General features: G+C 45.9%; 1 protein-coding gene across 3 annotated transcripts in view; it reads right to left on the bottom strand.

Annotated features, from left to right (window-relative positions):
* Window positions 1-2,411, bottom strand: part of PAX3 (paired box 3) — a 106,758-nt gene extending 104,347 nt beyond the window's left edge. For 2 of the 3 annotated variants that reach the window (XM_081861594.1, XM_081861593.1), the window contains exon 1: window positions 1,639-2,405. In XM_081861594.1, the coding sequence (XP_081717720.1) occupies window positions 1,639-1,723 (85 nt within the window). In that variant the 5' untranslated portion in view covers window positions 1,724-2,405. Of the gene's footprint in view, window positions 1-1,638 lie in introns of all 3 variants that reach the window. The other variant, XM_081861595.1, reaches the window with a different exon arrangement.
* Between the last annotated feature and the right edge of the window lie 14,097 nt (window positions 2,412-16,508).

Raw genomic sequence — 16,508 nt, forward strand, 5'->3', positions numbered from 1 at the left:
CAGTGTTGACAAGTGCTCTAAGTAATCGGAGTATCCCCAATCCCCCCCCTCAAAAGGAGCAATTTATAATTCAAAAAGATCCAGAAAAGAGGGTAAATATAAGTAACGGCAACTTTTCTGCAACTGGTGCTCCTGCTTCTCACTGTAGGAAGAATCTAAGCATCGTAGACATTTGACCACGGGTCTCCTGAAGTCTGCTAGAATGTGACAATCTGCCCCATTTTGAATAAACACAGACTTTTTCTAAAATAACCCCCCCCCACACACAACTTTAATATTTACTTATACTGTTTGCGTTTCATATGTCGGGGCAGTTTTGGAAGGGAAATGGTAGGTACCATGCATTTGGGAGAGGAATAGAAATGTTAATATTAAGAGTCACACGAAAACCCGATTTCGAAAGACGTTTGGTGTTTTGTTTATTTGTTTGCTTGTTTCCGATTAGTTCGCTTTCTTGCCCACCTGTTTGTGCATCCCTTCTCCAGATCACACTGACTCGTTTCGCCCTGAAACAATTTGTACAGTAATCATTCATCGCTTGCTTTAACCATCTTTAACGTTTTCATAAACTCGCAGAAGAGTTGCCAACTTCCTTGGGTCCTGTCTGAGCTGATTATGCGAAAATCAACAGGCTAGGAAAATATCCCACCTGTTTTTAGTCTCTCTTGCAAGAGGGAACAGAAAAGTCCTTCACATTTAATAATGAAATCCTAGTTGGAAAGCTCTTAAGATTCAATTAATGGAAGGGAGTTTCTTGACATGTTTTGGACAAATTGAGAAGGTCCACACGAAGCCTGCTGTGTGTTGCGCGGGTGTGTGCCCACATGCACGAAAGTGAGAGTTTGAGCTGAGTTGCTTGACAGCACTTAAGGCGTTTTTCTACCTATTACTGTCCCTAAACAGTAGTCGTTGGAATTGCTAGTTTTGTGGTGGCATTACCGGCTTGTGCTTGTAAAGGAAGCAAGGCAAAGCCGGACGAAAGTCCTGTAAACTTCCCTTACGCAAGGGAGTTTCTGGCGGAGTTAGAAATTTGGGGTGTCCTCCTGCTCTGACACTGCGACCAGGTTTAGTGACTCGCTCACCTACAACGCTTACCATCGCCCAGCCAGGTGACAATTCCACCCTCCAAGTGAAACTGACATGAAAAGCAAAGAGGGAAATAAACTCGTTTGGAATCTGCGCTGCCTCTGCCTTCTCCAGTGACCTTCCTGTTTTTTCCTATCTTCTCTCCTTTCATCCCCCCAAATTTTAAAAAAGTTGACGAAAAAGTAATGTGTATAATTCGTGGGTGTGTCGAGAGAGGGGGGCATTCCTGTCTGCGCTTTTCCATGCTGTTGAAACTAGGCTATGCTCCAATCCAGTCTCCTTGGAAAGGAATCCCTGTTAATTTCGCTGGCACCTACTTCCAAGGAAGCGTGCCTACAATGGCAGCTGAAACCTTCTCTCTTGCTCACGACCCGCTCCTTTTTAAGCGTGTGCACATCACCTTGCTTTTCCGCAACTCCACGAACTCAGGAGTTCAGGTCCACAGCCAGGCATGCCCAATTCGGCCTCATTGGCACCAAAGCAGGCCACAGATTCCCCCCCCTCCTCCCCACCCCCACCCCAACATCCCATTTTCCTGCTCCACGGTCTTACCTTCTAATGGGAACCCGCTGCGAGGATAATTCTGTCCGGGAGCTGGTCGCATCATCCTTGGGACAGCTCCACCCAGACTTGTCATTTTGAAGGCAGCTTGACTCTCTTTCAACGTATTATATCCAGGTATGGCGGAGGTTAAGAGGAAAGGGCAAACGCAGATCAGCTCTGGGAAAAGATCCGCAGAGAATGAATCGAGTAGAGGAGTTGTTGTTGTTGTTGTTGTTATTAAAAAAGATATTAATAAAAAGGAGAGGAAGGAGAAAAGGGGGAAGGGATAAAACTATGGGAAGGGGGGAAGGGGGGTCGTTGTCCCTGGTCTGTTTCTCAATCAAACGTGGTATCTCGAGTCAAAAATGTGGCCGAGAGAGAAAGTGAGAGCGAGGGAAAGAGAGAGTGAGCAAGGAAAAGGAGGTGGGAAAAGTTTTGCCCGGAGAAAAAGGCTGCCGAGGAAGCCGCGAGGTGCCTGGTCCCTGCCGTGGGATGAGCTCACTTTGCTACGAACTGGGCTTGAGTGGCAGGAATGATTTCTTCCTGTTGTTGATACGAAGTGAAAGGAAGCTCCGCTCTGGAGTATTTATTAGTTCTTTCACCCCAAGCTTCCTTAGGATCTCTGCGCCGCGATTGGCCAGCCTGGAGACTGTCCCGTCTGGAGAAGACACGAGCTGATTGGACGACAGCGCCAACTTTCTCTTCTCCTCCTGACAATCGAAGGGCTCCGGCTTAGGAGGGTGACCCGGGATTTGCCTCTCTCTTCCCTTGATGAAGTGCCTTTTCTTTCAGAGAATGGCTGGACAGGAGAAAATGCAAGAGGAGCAGGGGAGGGAAGCGGCGGAGGAGGGAGGAGGAGGAGGAGAAGGTGGGGGGGAAGGACGGTCCCTTCCTTTTTTCTCCTTTTTTTTTACAACTCCTCTTGGCACAATGCCACTGTGCGAGAGATTACAATGAGGAAGTAGCCAACTTCTTGCATGGTTTGAAGTCAGTGTCTTTCTCTGCCTCTCTGCCTCTCTCTTTCTGGGCCACCTTTTCTTTCTTCTGCGGAGAGGTTGTAAATGCGCAGCTGTACGCAGGGAAACTCCAGAGAAACTCCAGCGTTTCTCTCGAGACTATCCTTTGTCCTTTCAAACTCCAGACTAGATTCCCCTGGGCGTGTGTCTGGCACCAGCAAAACTCTCTCTCTCTCTCTCTCTCTCTCTCTCTCTCTCTCTCTCTCTCTTACTTAGCCCCCACTCAACCCCCTCCCTTCTGTTTTCAAACTTTTCAAAGCAACATTTGGAGGGAGTGGAAACCCAGCTTTTGGTGCAATCGTATTTTTAAAAACAAAACAAAAACCAAGACAGCGACGGCGGCAACAGGAATCTTTATAGATCCCCCAAACGGATTCTTGCTTTTAAAAACTGGAGAGATAGGTAGGAGTCGGTCTTTGTGCATATTTACGGAGCCGTGTGCTGTATATATACACACACACATATATATTGCACATTCCTATATATGTTTGCCAAAGTGAACTTTGCTAAGAAGCAGATCTTCCCAGGAATTTATTATAGCATTGAAACTAAACTGCTGGGGGAGGGGAAGGGTTTTTTTAAAAAGAAAAAAAAAGGAAAAAGAAAGAGGGAGAGAAAAGACTGACTAGGAGCTGAAGTGACCACAGCAGGATATGACGCCAGGAGTGTTGTAAAGACTGTCTGTCTTTAAAGAAGGTACTATTGTGCATGTCCTTTTATTTATAACTTAGTAAGTGCCAGCAAACTCGCCTCCTTTGCACTCTGAAGTGCCAGCCCGGCTTTCCACAGGGCTTTTTTTATTTGCAATAGTCTATTCAGTAACTGTCACTCTCAAGCCTCAAGTTATTCAAGACCTTAATCAATCAAAAGGATGAGAATCGTTCAGGTTTTCCCCCCTTTGAAATAAAGGAAACAATGAGTTTTAGGCTTCAAGTCCCTCCCCACCCTACTCCTCAACTTATGATACATTTTATAATTTCTGAGGGGCGGACAATGTTTGCCCGGTTTTCTTCCAGTCATACAATGAAAAGTTACCCGTAAGTATAAAATAAAGTAAAAGCTGGTAGAAGTCTTTAAAAGGCGGGTCAGTTCCTCCCCCAGTGATAACTTAAAAGAAGTCCATGTGCAAAAGGAGTCCAGTGTACGGTGGGGGTTTTTTCAAAGTACTGAAGCCAATGCAATGTTAGTCTAGTCATTATTATATGGGTGGGTGCGCTCGCGGGTGCGCGCGTTTATATTGCCTTAAAAATATTTTGCTTTCCTAGTTAAAAGTCTCCCGACCGGTGGCTCCCAAATTCTCGGAATTCGTAAACAGATAAAGGTACAGCAGATTATTAGCCACTTTTAAGACGGACGCATTCGTAGAACACTGTATTAATGTGTGACTTTTGTACGTTACAAAGCGCTAACCAGGCCCTGAAAGGTAAGGAAAAGTAAGGAAAATGTGCCCCTAAATATATTTTTTACGAAAGTTGAAAAAGAAATAAAACCTGCCGTTACTTTTGCTGTCGTCCACATATCATGGCCTGAGAGCAGACCCAATCCAAGCATGGCCTTTACTCCCAAGTAGCGCATTTAGGATGGAAGTGCCTGCGCCTTGTTCTTCCACAGGCACCCTAGGGCAGTCGGGGGAACTAACCGGATCTGGGTAATACGCCGTGGTAGAAGAATTGTTGCTTCACAAAATACTTCGAATTTTCCAACCTACCTGCGCGCAACATTGGTTTGCAAAGATCGCTTTTTATTAAGTTTTGAAAAACACGCCTCTAGCCTTTTCTGAAAATTCCCAAGTTTTACTCGAGCCCTCCTGTTTTTGCCACGGCATTTGAAAGCGACTGACTGAACATGTGAGAACCGTATTGCTTGAAGGGTCCAGGCAACAGATCTTGAAGCGCCAGGATAGTGAATAGATGTGAACTGAATTGAGGCACATTGTTTGTTTGGAAGCAGTTTCCATCGAACCGAATTGCGTTTAAGATCAGGGTGGATGCCAAACATTGATTTCAGAGCTGCTGAATTAATAGCACAGTCCTAGAGGTGTAACTCCACTGCGACTTACACCTCATAAAGTGTGCATAGGAGTGCAGCCTTACAGTGAAATCTTATCTATGTCTACTCAGAAGTAAGTCCCAGGGGGCCAAGGGACTCACCTGGGACTTACTCCTAGGTGTTTATAAGCCCCAGTGATCCTCCACTGCGCATACATTATTTCCGTGTTCCTCGTCAACACCGTGACTAAAGGAAAATCATCTTCCTTTCCATGGGTGTGATGTCGTTTTATTTTTTAACCCGCTCAACCACATGGGCGCGCACACAGGGTAATTACTACACCTATGAACATTTTGGGGGGGGGGGATTGCACTATACGAACTCTAAATGGCAGCAATTATTAACTGATTTGATTCAGAGTAGTCCTATTGGAGTCAACAGAACTCCCAATGTGTTTTTTGTTTTGTTTTGTTTTACGATTCCCGATCGATACAGATCAATAGGCAGCCGGGATTCTACTGATGTTTAGTCGAAAGGAAGTCTTGTTGAATTAAATGAGACTTACTCCCCAGTAAGAGTGCATAGATTGTTGCCTGCGTTTCAGCCTGAAGTGCGCAGAAATCAGACGGGCGTTAAAGGAATGGAACCAGAGCGCGTGTTATATATCTAGCATATATAGACTCGTCAACAGATTCGTCAACTCTCCATCCTCAGCTGTTTACTTGAAAGTAAATCGTCAGCCCTCCATCTTGATCCTCAACTATTTACGTGACACGAAATCCCCATTGATTTACTTGCAATTTAGTTGCATCGGAGAGCCTGAAAAGCTGGAAATGCGGTATATTGTTTCTCTGTCTCCCACCGTTTTAAAAAGAAAATTGTTTTAATTTACTATTAGTTCCGCCCTAATGACATCTCATTGCTCCCAACGCCGAGATCTATATTATTCGCCTGGTGTGTGTGTGTGGCGGGGGGGGGGGTTGTCTGCGCGTATAACATAAGCTCATCACAATTGATCCTGCAGAGATAATGAAAGGGAGTCATCTTCCCAGGCCACCTTACCTTGCCTGTGCAAAACCAACTCTGAACCAAATTTGGCTGCCCCTTAAAAGCCAAACTAAGATGGTTCCGGTTTGGACACAGTGCTTCGGGAAGCGATCCTGCCTAACTCCCCACCCTCTGGCATTGAAATGAATACGACCTGCTAGTGCTCCATTATTTCCTTTGGGGCTCGTGGATGAGAATCTCCCGGTGGGTTGTTGTGACCTCTGTTCTTTAATTAGCTCCCAGAAGTGCTCATCCCCCCCAGCCTACAGGCCCAAAGCACAGGTCGGAGGAAAGTCTGCATTGGCCTTAAAAGAACACTGAAATTCAAACTCGTGAACCGTAGAATTGGGCAGCTCGGGCGTAAAAAGTTATGCCCCAAACTTAGACATAAAATGAAAGTGTCCCTTCTATTGCAGTGAAGCCCCAGGCCAAATGAACCCTGCTCCAGAATGCAATTTTGGATTCTACCCCTCTCCGAAACACATTTAATTGGAAGCTTCCTATATATTCCACTGTGCCATAAAGCAAGGTTGCAATCCTGTTGTTGGTTCTTACTATATTGAAGCGGCCCAATTCAAAGCACAATGAAGGTTTAAATCACTCTGTACACACTTACTTACCTGAGAGTAAGGTTCAATGAACTCAACAGGACATGCTCTTGAGTAGCCATGCATAAGACTGCTGGTAGACTGCAATCCTATGCATATTTACCAGGAAGGAAGATTTACTGAACGGCGTGGGAGCTGCTTTTGAGTAAATATACCTAGAATAGCACTGTAAGGTTCCTGTGCCTATTTACCATTAATATTAAGGAAATGATTTCTGAATCAACGTGCTTGGAAACGGGCAGAATATCCATGTTCCGGATGCGATCTTAATCATTGTTGCGTGGAAGTAGATTCCACTGAAATCACAGAAGCATATAGTGGCAGTGGCGTAGCGTGGGTTGTCAGCACCCGGGGCAAGGCAAGTAATTTGCGCCCCCTAACCCGTGGATTTGCGCCCCCTAACCCGTGGATTTGCGCCCCCTAACCCGTGGATTTGTCCTAACCCCAGATGTTGCGCCCGGTGCGGCCGGCCCCCCCTGCACCCCCCACGCTACGCCACTGTATAGTGGGAAGAGACCTCAAAGACCTTCTAGCCTAACCCATTGCCTGAAAGTCTCCTCTACTGCCTCTGCTTAAAAACATCTGGGGAAGAAGGATCCAGCTCCTTCCAAGGCAATCCCTTCCATCACTGAACAGCTCTCAAGAAGTTCCTCCCCGTGCCTGAGTGGAAAACAACTTTATTCTCCTTAGAAGAACACATGGACTCCTGTCCTACCATATAGGCAACAGAAAAGAGACTCGCCCCATCCTCGAAGTGGCCAGCCTTTCAAATTATTATTATTATTATTATTATTATTATTATTATTATTATTAATAATATCCCGCTCATCTGGTTGGGTTTCCCCAACAGAATATTAAAAAACACAATAAAACATCAAACATTAAAAACTTCCCTAAACAGGGTTGCCTTCAGATGTCTTCTAAATGTCAGATAGTTGTGTGTTTCCTTGACATCTAATGGGAGGGCGTTCCACAGCGCTGGCGCCACTACCAAGAAGGCCCTCTGCCTGGTTCCCTTTAACCAAACTTCTTGGAGGGAGGGAACCGCCAGAAGGCCCTCTGAGCTGGACCTCAGTGTCCGGGCTGAACGAAGGGGGTGGAGACGCTCCTTATACTGGGATTTGTTTCCCGGGGCGTCAGGTGCGGAGTGCAGGTCCCAGTAACACTTTCTTGGATCCTAGCCCCATTTCCCGTCCAGACGGATTTACACACAAGGAAAGCCGTGACGCCTGGAACAGGTTGCGAATCGGATTGCCCAACAGTGTCCTCTCTGCATTGCTCACTCTCACCGCCGCCTCCCTTTCACTTGGGTCCGAGCTTGTGGCCACGGAGCCACGCTGTGGGCCACCAGCCTCTCTCACCCTTCGTCTCCCACCCCCAAGCCCAGTGTGGGCCCTCCGCCAGCTCCGGGGATCCTGTGCTGTTGTTGCGTCCCGCTTGAATCCGCCGGGTCTCCCTCCCCACCACTAACATTAAGATATCTTCCCCCACGATCGCGCCAGCAGTGCCAGGCGCAACGCGACGCTGCTGAATAGCTCCATAGAGCAGAGCTTGGCTGGAGCTGCAGTTTCTAATTGGAACATTATTGCCCTTCAGGCCCCTCCGAGCGCAAAAAAATGGAGAGGGGGGCGCCGGTCTCCGGCAGGTCTCCATGCAGTTTTATAGCTCAGCATGCAGGAATTCAAGCCTCGTTTTCCAAGTGGCCTTCCGTTTGTTACAAGAAGCTCAGGATTGTATTCGGTAGTTATATAAAGAGAAAAGGCCCGGGCATCTGTGCGGCAAAGCTGGATGTTAAGATGCAACAGGTCCTCATGATCTGTATGGGGAATTGCAACTCCCGTCTAATGGAGGCGGGCGCAGTTCGGCCACCTTGAAGCACCTTGAAGCCCCGTGGCCTTTAATGGGCGAGAGAGTTAAGCAGGCGCTTAATTCTCTCCCCTGCTAAAGTCCCTGGGACTTAAGACCGCAAGCCTAAAAGCAGTCTTTCTGGAACTCCAGTGGAGCTTATCTCAGAGTTAACCCGGGTGAAAGTGAAATTCAAGTGTACTGATTGGGACTATTTTATAGCTACAGAAGTCCTTTTCAAACGATATGCTGGGGGGAAATTATCAGGATTTATATACTGCTTAATCATCAAAATCTGAAAGCGGTTTGCATAAAATAAGGCGAGGGTGGAGGCGTGGCCTCTATAGCAATTTCTCTCCACGTGTACTCGGAGGCAAGGGGTCTCCGCAAGCACAGGCTTCCACTTCTCTGGATCGCGTTCTGAGGCATCCTCCCTCCAGACGCGTGAGCGCTTCTACAGTTATTCACGCGCCAGGGCGTAAGACCTTGTGCAGGCTTCCACGCTATATGTAGGGTTCTCGATCGCGTGGTTTCCCTGCCGCCTTTCACACGTTTATGCGCTCTGAGTGGACGATAGCAGAAGGGTCTACTCGCGCGGAACCCTCTCATCGCGTGTTCACATTCAATGTCAGCAAACAGCCCCTCCCCCCAACACGTGCCCCGCTCCATTTCTGAACTCTTGTTATTAACATGTGCTGCTGTTTTTCTTTCTCGCCCACCTAGAAATACAGTTTGGCTTTGCTGTCCACCCCATAACTGCCAACGTTTTCCTTTTTTAAAGGGAAATTCCCTTATTCCGAATAGGATTCCTCGCAAAAAAAGGAAAAAGTTGACAGCTATTGCCCCCCCCCCTCCGATTTTCTTTTCCTGGTGCCGCCACTATCAGCATAACGTCTGAAGAGGGTTAATAATCTTCCCCAAAACAGTAAAGGTCATCTCCTCCGGAGACAAGTCTCTAATTTAAGTGCTTCTCCCCATAAATTAGCAAATTCAGAATATGCACAACCAGCCAGATTATAGTTGCAGATCATTTGCAAATAACCAAAGGCTTCACTTCTTAGGTATCAACCCTGATATAAACTCTGAACAAGAAGTATGGCTGGAACCTTCAGATAATTTCCTTCCGAGGAGCCTCACGACCAGGACGGATAAGATCTGAATTTCTGAAGGTCTGTTGTGCACAATCTTACGGTGATCTAATTATCAAGAACTCTGGGTGGAGTCCAGAATCAATGCAGTCACAGGAATTCTATCAATTGGCTTTAATGATGCGAGGACTGCATCCCAGATAAACAGTTCGGCTCTTCCCCTTTCTCAAAGTGAAAAGAAGCCGGGCAAGGCTATGGTCTCGTGGTCCTACGAACGGCTGACCGGACAATTATTCACGTTTTCCAAACGAGGCCGGCTACCGGCTAGATGGAGACATCCCTTCGCGAGTTTCCCATCGGACAAAGTGGACCCGTCCTCCCAGGGCCGTGCATGGCAAATTGTCGACTATGCTTGTCTTACACAACCAGACGTTCCTTTCACGGGACACAAAGAAAGGGTTTCATTTCATGGGGATTCAGAATTGCCCCACCAACCAGAAAGTTTGCGAAACCCGGAGGGGAGGGTTGGGAGGAAAAGGAGAACAAACGCATGTAGCATCATTCTGCAGAGAAAAAAATGCCAAGAATCGTCTCTCTCTCTGTGTTATTGGCTATCTGTGGTGAGTCTTTGGTGATAATATTGTGAATGAAAACGCGAGAAATGATGGCCTCCCCCGAAAGCAAATATCATTCTATTTAGGCTTCTGCGGCCTAAACAAAAAAAATATATGTGAACGAATAAAACAATCACACCAAGGAAGCGCGGTGCGGGAGGGAGTCCTCGGGACGTTCGAAAGGCTCCCATTGGTTGAATCGGGCCCTCCGGCGTTCCATTGGAATTCTCCGTGCACTTTGGCATGAATGGCTCTGGCTACCCCTGCTGTGCGTAAAAATCTTCTTCTCTCTCCCCCGCCCCCAAGCGACCAGCAAGATCTTGGGGACCCGATCCCGTCCCGTCCCGGCTATTTGAGCGAAGAAAGGGCCGCCCCCCTTGGGCCTATGGCTTTTCATTTCCCAAGAGGAGACAAAAGTCGCTCAACTTCTTCCCCTGCCCGGGAACTTGTTCACATTCCAGGCGAACGATTAGCCACGAATGCCTGGACCCCCATATTAGCCCAGCGGAGAGGATTTCACGCCTTTCCAGTGGAAATAGCTAAAAATGCTCCTGCTAATTATAGAGCTCTTCCAGGCCAGGTGCACTTTTAATTGGATTAGTAAGTGCTCAATATTAAACCTGCAGCACATCAAATGGGCAGGGAAAATTAGAGCTATTAACAACACCCAGGCAATTATTTATGGACGGTAACATTAGTATGTTTCTCCCCTGTTGGAAGGAAAAATATCAATTATGCTATTTAGCAGGCTTCCCACCCGCTCTCAAATACAGTAGAACTATTCCAGTTTCTCATGATTTTTCTTTAATAAAAAAATATAAGTCTAGCATAAAGGAACTTCTAAGCTGTTCGGGACAAGAATAACCTGCCAAATCACCTCCCGCCTCCTCACCTTTGGAGCATCTGTAAGTTTTTGCAAAGAATAATTCCAGTTGCCAACTTGGAAGAAAGATCCCCACCCCCTGAAATTAAGGGAATCTTGTTTCCGGGTAGCTGCGTTTAGGCTTTAGATTGCAAAGAAGAAAGAAAGAAAGAATTGGCGTGGCTGGTCCTGCGAAAGATTCCCTTATGGACTAGGCAGTTTTATAAGAGAAGAGCACGATTCTGAAACGTGCCTCTCTTTATTGCACAACTCACGCAGAAAACGATATAGCCCAAGTCAAGAACTTTCAATTTATGTCGATTTCAATGGAGAGTTAGACATGCACCTAGAAAGTCTTTTCTCTCTCCCCCCCCCCCCGTTTAGTTTTCGAAGCTTAGTTTTAGCTGGATCGTAAGTACACAATTTCAGTTCAGTCTTAGTTATTACTGGTTGTAGTTTAGCGGACCGTTTAGCGTGGTGAGTGTTGGTTTGCTTTCGTGGGTGTTTCTTTTTGAGCGACTCACTCATTTTCTCTCTCCTTTTATTTCCTGCTTTTATCCCACGATATAGATTCACGGCAGACTGAATGAAAAACAAGGCATGCAAAGTACCTTTTAAAACTTATTTGTTTATTTTGAAAGTAATGGTCGCTGATGGGGATTCCGCCCCCGCCCGCCCCCAGATCTGCAGCTCTTGGGGCGCACGTGGATGCATTTCTTCGTGCGCTGGCTAAAGCTATTTTGGTCCGGCGCTTGCCTTCACTTCGTTGGCTTCCTGAGTAGGTAGGAAAACGTCGCTCCTGCCTCTCAACTGAAAGTGTCACGGCTAGAGGAAATTAAAGCTGCGATTTGAGCGGAAAAGTGGGTGTTTTCAGTACAAACAAATGGAGCCAGCCAAGGAAACATAGGGGACGCTGGTGGCGCTGTGGGTTAAACCACAGAGCCTAGGGCTTGCCGATCGGAAAGTTGGCGGTTCGAATCCCCGCGACGGGGTGAGCTCCCGTTGCTCGGTCCCGGCTCCTGCCAATCTAGCACTTCGAAAGCACGTCGAAGTGCAGGAGTCCTCCGCGGCTGGACCTAATGGTCAGGGGTCCCTTTACCTTTACCTAAGGAAGCATAGACTTCTCTGAACCCAGTTGCCTAAAGTTAGGAAATAGGAACTTTAGAAAGAAATCTCAGTGGCGGCAGGTTGGGGAACTACATTTGCCAACCCTATCAGTGCTTACTTGGAACTTCCAAGTTGGAAGTAAGTCCCACTGAGATCAATGGGGCTTACTCCTTTGTGTATTTAGGGTCAAAGCCTAATGATTTCGTATTTTCGTTTATTTATGTGCATGAAGAAGCACAACCATCCCTATTAACCGATTAAAGGTGGGCTAAGTAGATGTAAACCTTTTGGTCCTGTTTCCATTCACCAGAGTGCATGCATGAAGTTGGGATCCTGTACAAGCTTCCTGCGAAGTAAGTCTCATTGCATTGGAATAAGCTGCACTTGACTTTTGATTGGAATGTTGGACTTCTGAGAAATCACACCCTGGATCCATCTGCAGGTTAAAGGTTCTCAGGCACGCCGAGCGATCCTCGGCAAGTTTGCGTGGAGCTAACAGTCCCACAGAGTTTGATTTCCCTGCCACATTGCTTAGACTTGCACACCCCAAACGCTTCGGCGTCGTAAACAGTAGTGGGAATTGAGACGCAGGTTTAACTTTTGACTCCCAGCAAATTGCATGAATCTCCTGCGCTTTGAAGTCAGTTCCACTGGACTCAATAGGAATTTAATTTCCAAGTTAAAGTGTTTGGGATTGGGGCGAGGGTTTGGAATCTCTCCCCCACTGCCACCCAGTTATTTGCAAGCACTGAGGCTGAAGCTGTAAACAGGAAAACAACCAAGCAGTTGGGAAGCTGATCTTAAATTCGGCGTCCTCTTTTGTATTAAACATCTTATCTGGAGGAAGCAACGCTCACTGAACTTCCAGGCAATATTTTTAGGACAGGACTTCCAAACAAGATTTGACCATGTCTAACTCCCAGATAGATCCATCACTAACAGCTCAAGCCCTATGCATGTTTATTAGGTGGAAAGTCAGCCTTAGAAAGTTAATTCCATTGACACTAATGCCATTTAATTGGACCTACTACTCTTTGGTTTTCTTCCACAAGTAAATATGTTTACAAACTGATATTAAATGCGAAAGTTTCGCCGAGTTGAGTTGAGATGTTCAAGATGTTCCATGCAAGCTTTACTTTAAAAAAGTCCCACTTACAACTTATTCTTAAACATGGAAGTTAAGCCTCACTGGCTTCAATGGGACTTACTCCCAGGTAAGTGAGTATAAGATTACAACCTTAATTGAGTGGGGTTTACTCCAAAGTAAATGTGCATGGTTTGCAGATTTACCTCTTGTGAGCAAAAGAACTGAAGAAATGCAAGCCGTTCAATTCTATCCATGTTTATTCGGAAGTAAGTCATATGCAGACTTATACATAAGCTTGTGTGAATTAGTTTGCACAGGACTGTCCTATGCACACAAATATATTTGCAGTGCACTGTCACTGGAGCTGCATGTCCTCTCTTCATTTATTACAGTTTTTGCAAGGAAACAGAAGGGGAAAATCCATAACTAGCAGAAAACAGCAGACCCTAACTGTTCAGCTAGGGACTAAGTCTGCCATTCTAAGCAGACTAACTTGGGGGCGTGTTTATTGAACACCGTGGAAATTACTTCCATCAAGTTAGGCATAAGCTCAGGCTTCACAGTTCAGTTTTTCACATTATATCCTGGTCTGACATCAAGTGAGACAATTGCCAATTTAAGACGTCTGAGCTTATGGCACTTGTTGAGATTCCACCCGCGTAACCCTCAGAATATTCGCTCATAAACTGAGTTCAGTTGGACTTACTGCCTGGTAAATGTGTATAATGTTGCAGCCTTACGTTAATATCTCAGCCCCAAATATATAAACTCACTGAAATGCATAGGGCGAAATCCTGAGTAAACGTCCTTTGGATGGGGGGGGGGGGGATCAGCTACCCTCTCTTAGTTTTATCACGTAATTATTATGTAGCTGTGCGTAAAGCATTACTACTCTCCGTGGAGCATATGCATTGGAATCTGGGCTTTAGCCTGCAAATAAAAATTCCTTTTCAGATTGGGTGGGGCGGGGACGGGAGAGAGAGATAAATGGACCCCTCTCTGCAGAAAGTAATGATTAGCGGACTATAAAACGAGCGCAGCGGTCTTAGGGTACCCCTCTGTTTCCAAGCGAAGTCAATTTCCACAGCCAACCGACGCTCACCAGGCTAGCGGCATTTTTATGACTCCGGTCAAGTGGCACCATCTCTCCTCAAAGGGAACCTCGCCTGGAAAAGCAGCAGGAAATTCGTCAGGCCGGCCCTGCATGAGGTTTTTGAGCAGCGGTCCTTGGATCGTTTGCAGCGATCAAGCGCCACCGAGGGACAAACCTCGCCACGTCCTGCAGCGCCCAGATAATAAATTCCCTACGTTCTTCATACTGAGACGATCTTCTCCAGCAATCGAACCCATCACTCCAGTTATACCCAACATATCAGATCTCATTCGCCTGGCTCTGGTTGAGGGCAAAAATAATACACACACCTCACGCATTTTATTTGGATTCCCTTCCGAGAATGTGTCCTTTTGGTACGATGCTTTCGTCAGCTCGCGTCCCAAAACGCACTTGAGGGCGCATATTCTATTGAAATAAAGGGGGCCTGCGGTCCAAGGATCGGAATGGTAGGTTAGAAATCCCCAAGCACTCTTACACGGATGTATATATGAGATCTGAGTATCCTTGCATCTCAGCGCTTACTCTTAAGTGTACAAAGATTTTTGCAGTTTGGGCTGTTGGGGGCACCTTTCCTCCAAGGACAGCGGACAGTCATACTATAAACTTAGGTTTTACAAGAAGAGGAAACTTTATAAAGCAATCGCTGGCCACGTGCAATCCCAAAGGACTGGTAAATGGTAATTTTAATTGTTGGTTGCAGTATGAACAGATATGCAGTCACTGTTTAAAAAATAAACACAGAAAGGCTCTTAGGTGCGGGACAGACTTCGCGCAGGTCCGTACCTGTGTACAGCCTAAATTATTCTAGAAAATAGAATAAACTAGGCACACTTTTCCTTAAATATGCATGGAATTGCTGTCTAAAGATGCAGTGTATGCTCACTTATAACGGGATAAATCTCATTGATTTCAGTGGGACTTATTTCCGAGGAAACATGCATAATCTCTTAAATATTCATTAGAGCGCTGTGTGAAACTTTCTCCTGAAAGGTTGCAAAGATGTCAGAAGTCCACAGTAACTCGGAGCAGGACTTTTAGTGTGGCTGTCCCTGTTCTGTGGAATAGTATGTTCCTGTTCAGATATGACAGGCGCCCAATGGCCGCTATCTTCACTTTCCGAAAACAATTGAAGAATTGAAGACAGCTGGATAAATGAGTCTTTTCTAGGAGTGTCTAATTTGTATTACTTTGGTTCTGTATTAAATATAACGCCTGTTTTGTGTTTTAAACTTTTTCTGTTTTTATTGTATATCGCCGTGGTACATATCCTTGAGGCAAGTGTGTAGAAGGGATGATGATGATGATGATGATGATGATGATGATGATGATGATGATTAGGCTGCATAACTTCAATCCTATGCACCCCCTTTAGGAGCAAGCCTTGCTGAACTCAGTGAAACTTTCTTCCCAGCAAACATACACAGATAGGATCCGGTTTCACTTGCAAGTTCCACAACTCAGCAGAAAGCTCAAGAAAACTGACGCCACAGAAACCTAAAAGCTGAAAAACTTTTCAGTAAATCCTGATCGCTCGGGATTTTTTTTTTATCCAAGAAACCCGTTGGGGACGGGAAGTGAAGTGTTTGATGAGTTTTTAACGTGTTTATGTCTAAATGATTTCGGTAACAGCCTTAAATACTCAAAAGCTTGCAACAAGTGTGTGAAATTTTGGTCCTAATACAGTGGTACCACGGGTTACATACGCTTCAGGTTACATACCCTTCAGGATACAGACTCCGCTAACCCAGAAATAGTACCTCGGGTTAAGAACTTTGCTTCATGATGAGAACAGAAATCACGCAGCGACGGCGCGGCAGCAGCGGGAGGCCCCTTTAACTATAGTGGTGCTTCAGGTTAAGAACAGTTTCAGGTTAAGTACGGACCTCCGGAACGAATTAAGTACTTAACCCGAGGTACCTCTGTAAAGGACAGATTTTTGAGCCATGTTTTCCCAGGTATTTTGGAGGGTTTGTTTTTTTAAATGGACGAACTAGGCTACAGTTGCTTTCTTTGAGTTCAAGAGAACTCAGTCTTAGGTAACAATGTATAGGTCTGCATGCGCCATTAAATGGGAAACTCTCATCTTTGTTTCGGTGGAAAATGCTTAACAACCAAGTATGCCCTCCTGGAGTTTCGGTGTCTCAAAGGTGAGAAAGAGTGCGTGTATACAAACACAAATACTGGACTGGCTGCCAATACATTACCAAGCTAAGCTTCCAGATATTACTGTGAACATCCTAAATGCCTAGGACCAGGTCACCTGAAGGTCTCTCTTTATACACTGGCCAGAACACTGCGAACACTGCCCCCACTAAAATCCAAGCATTTTTGAGAAAATGAATTGGAATCGGTGCTGGTCATTTATTCTGGATATTATGCTATTTAAATGCCTTTACTGTAGGTAGCCATAACTTTTCATAATGAGAAGGCGGTATAGAAATAGCTATATAACTAAATAAGCAACACACAGGGTTGTGTGTGTGTGTGTGTGTGTGTGTGTGA

The sequence above is a fragment of the Podarcis erhardii genome (genome assembly GCF_964252035.2).
Source record: "Podarcis erhardii genome assembly, chromosome: 5".
NCBI classification, from domain to species: domain Eukaryota; kingdom Metazoa; phylum Chordata; class Lepidosauria; order Squamata; family Lacertidae; genus Podarcis; species Podarcis erhardii.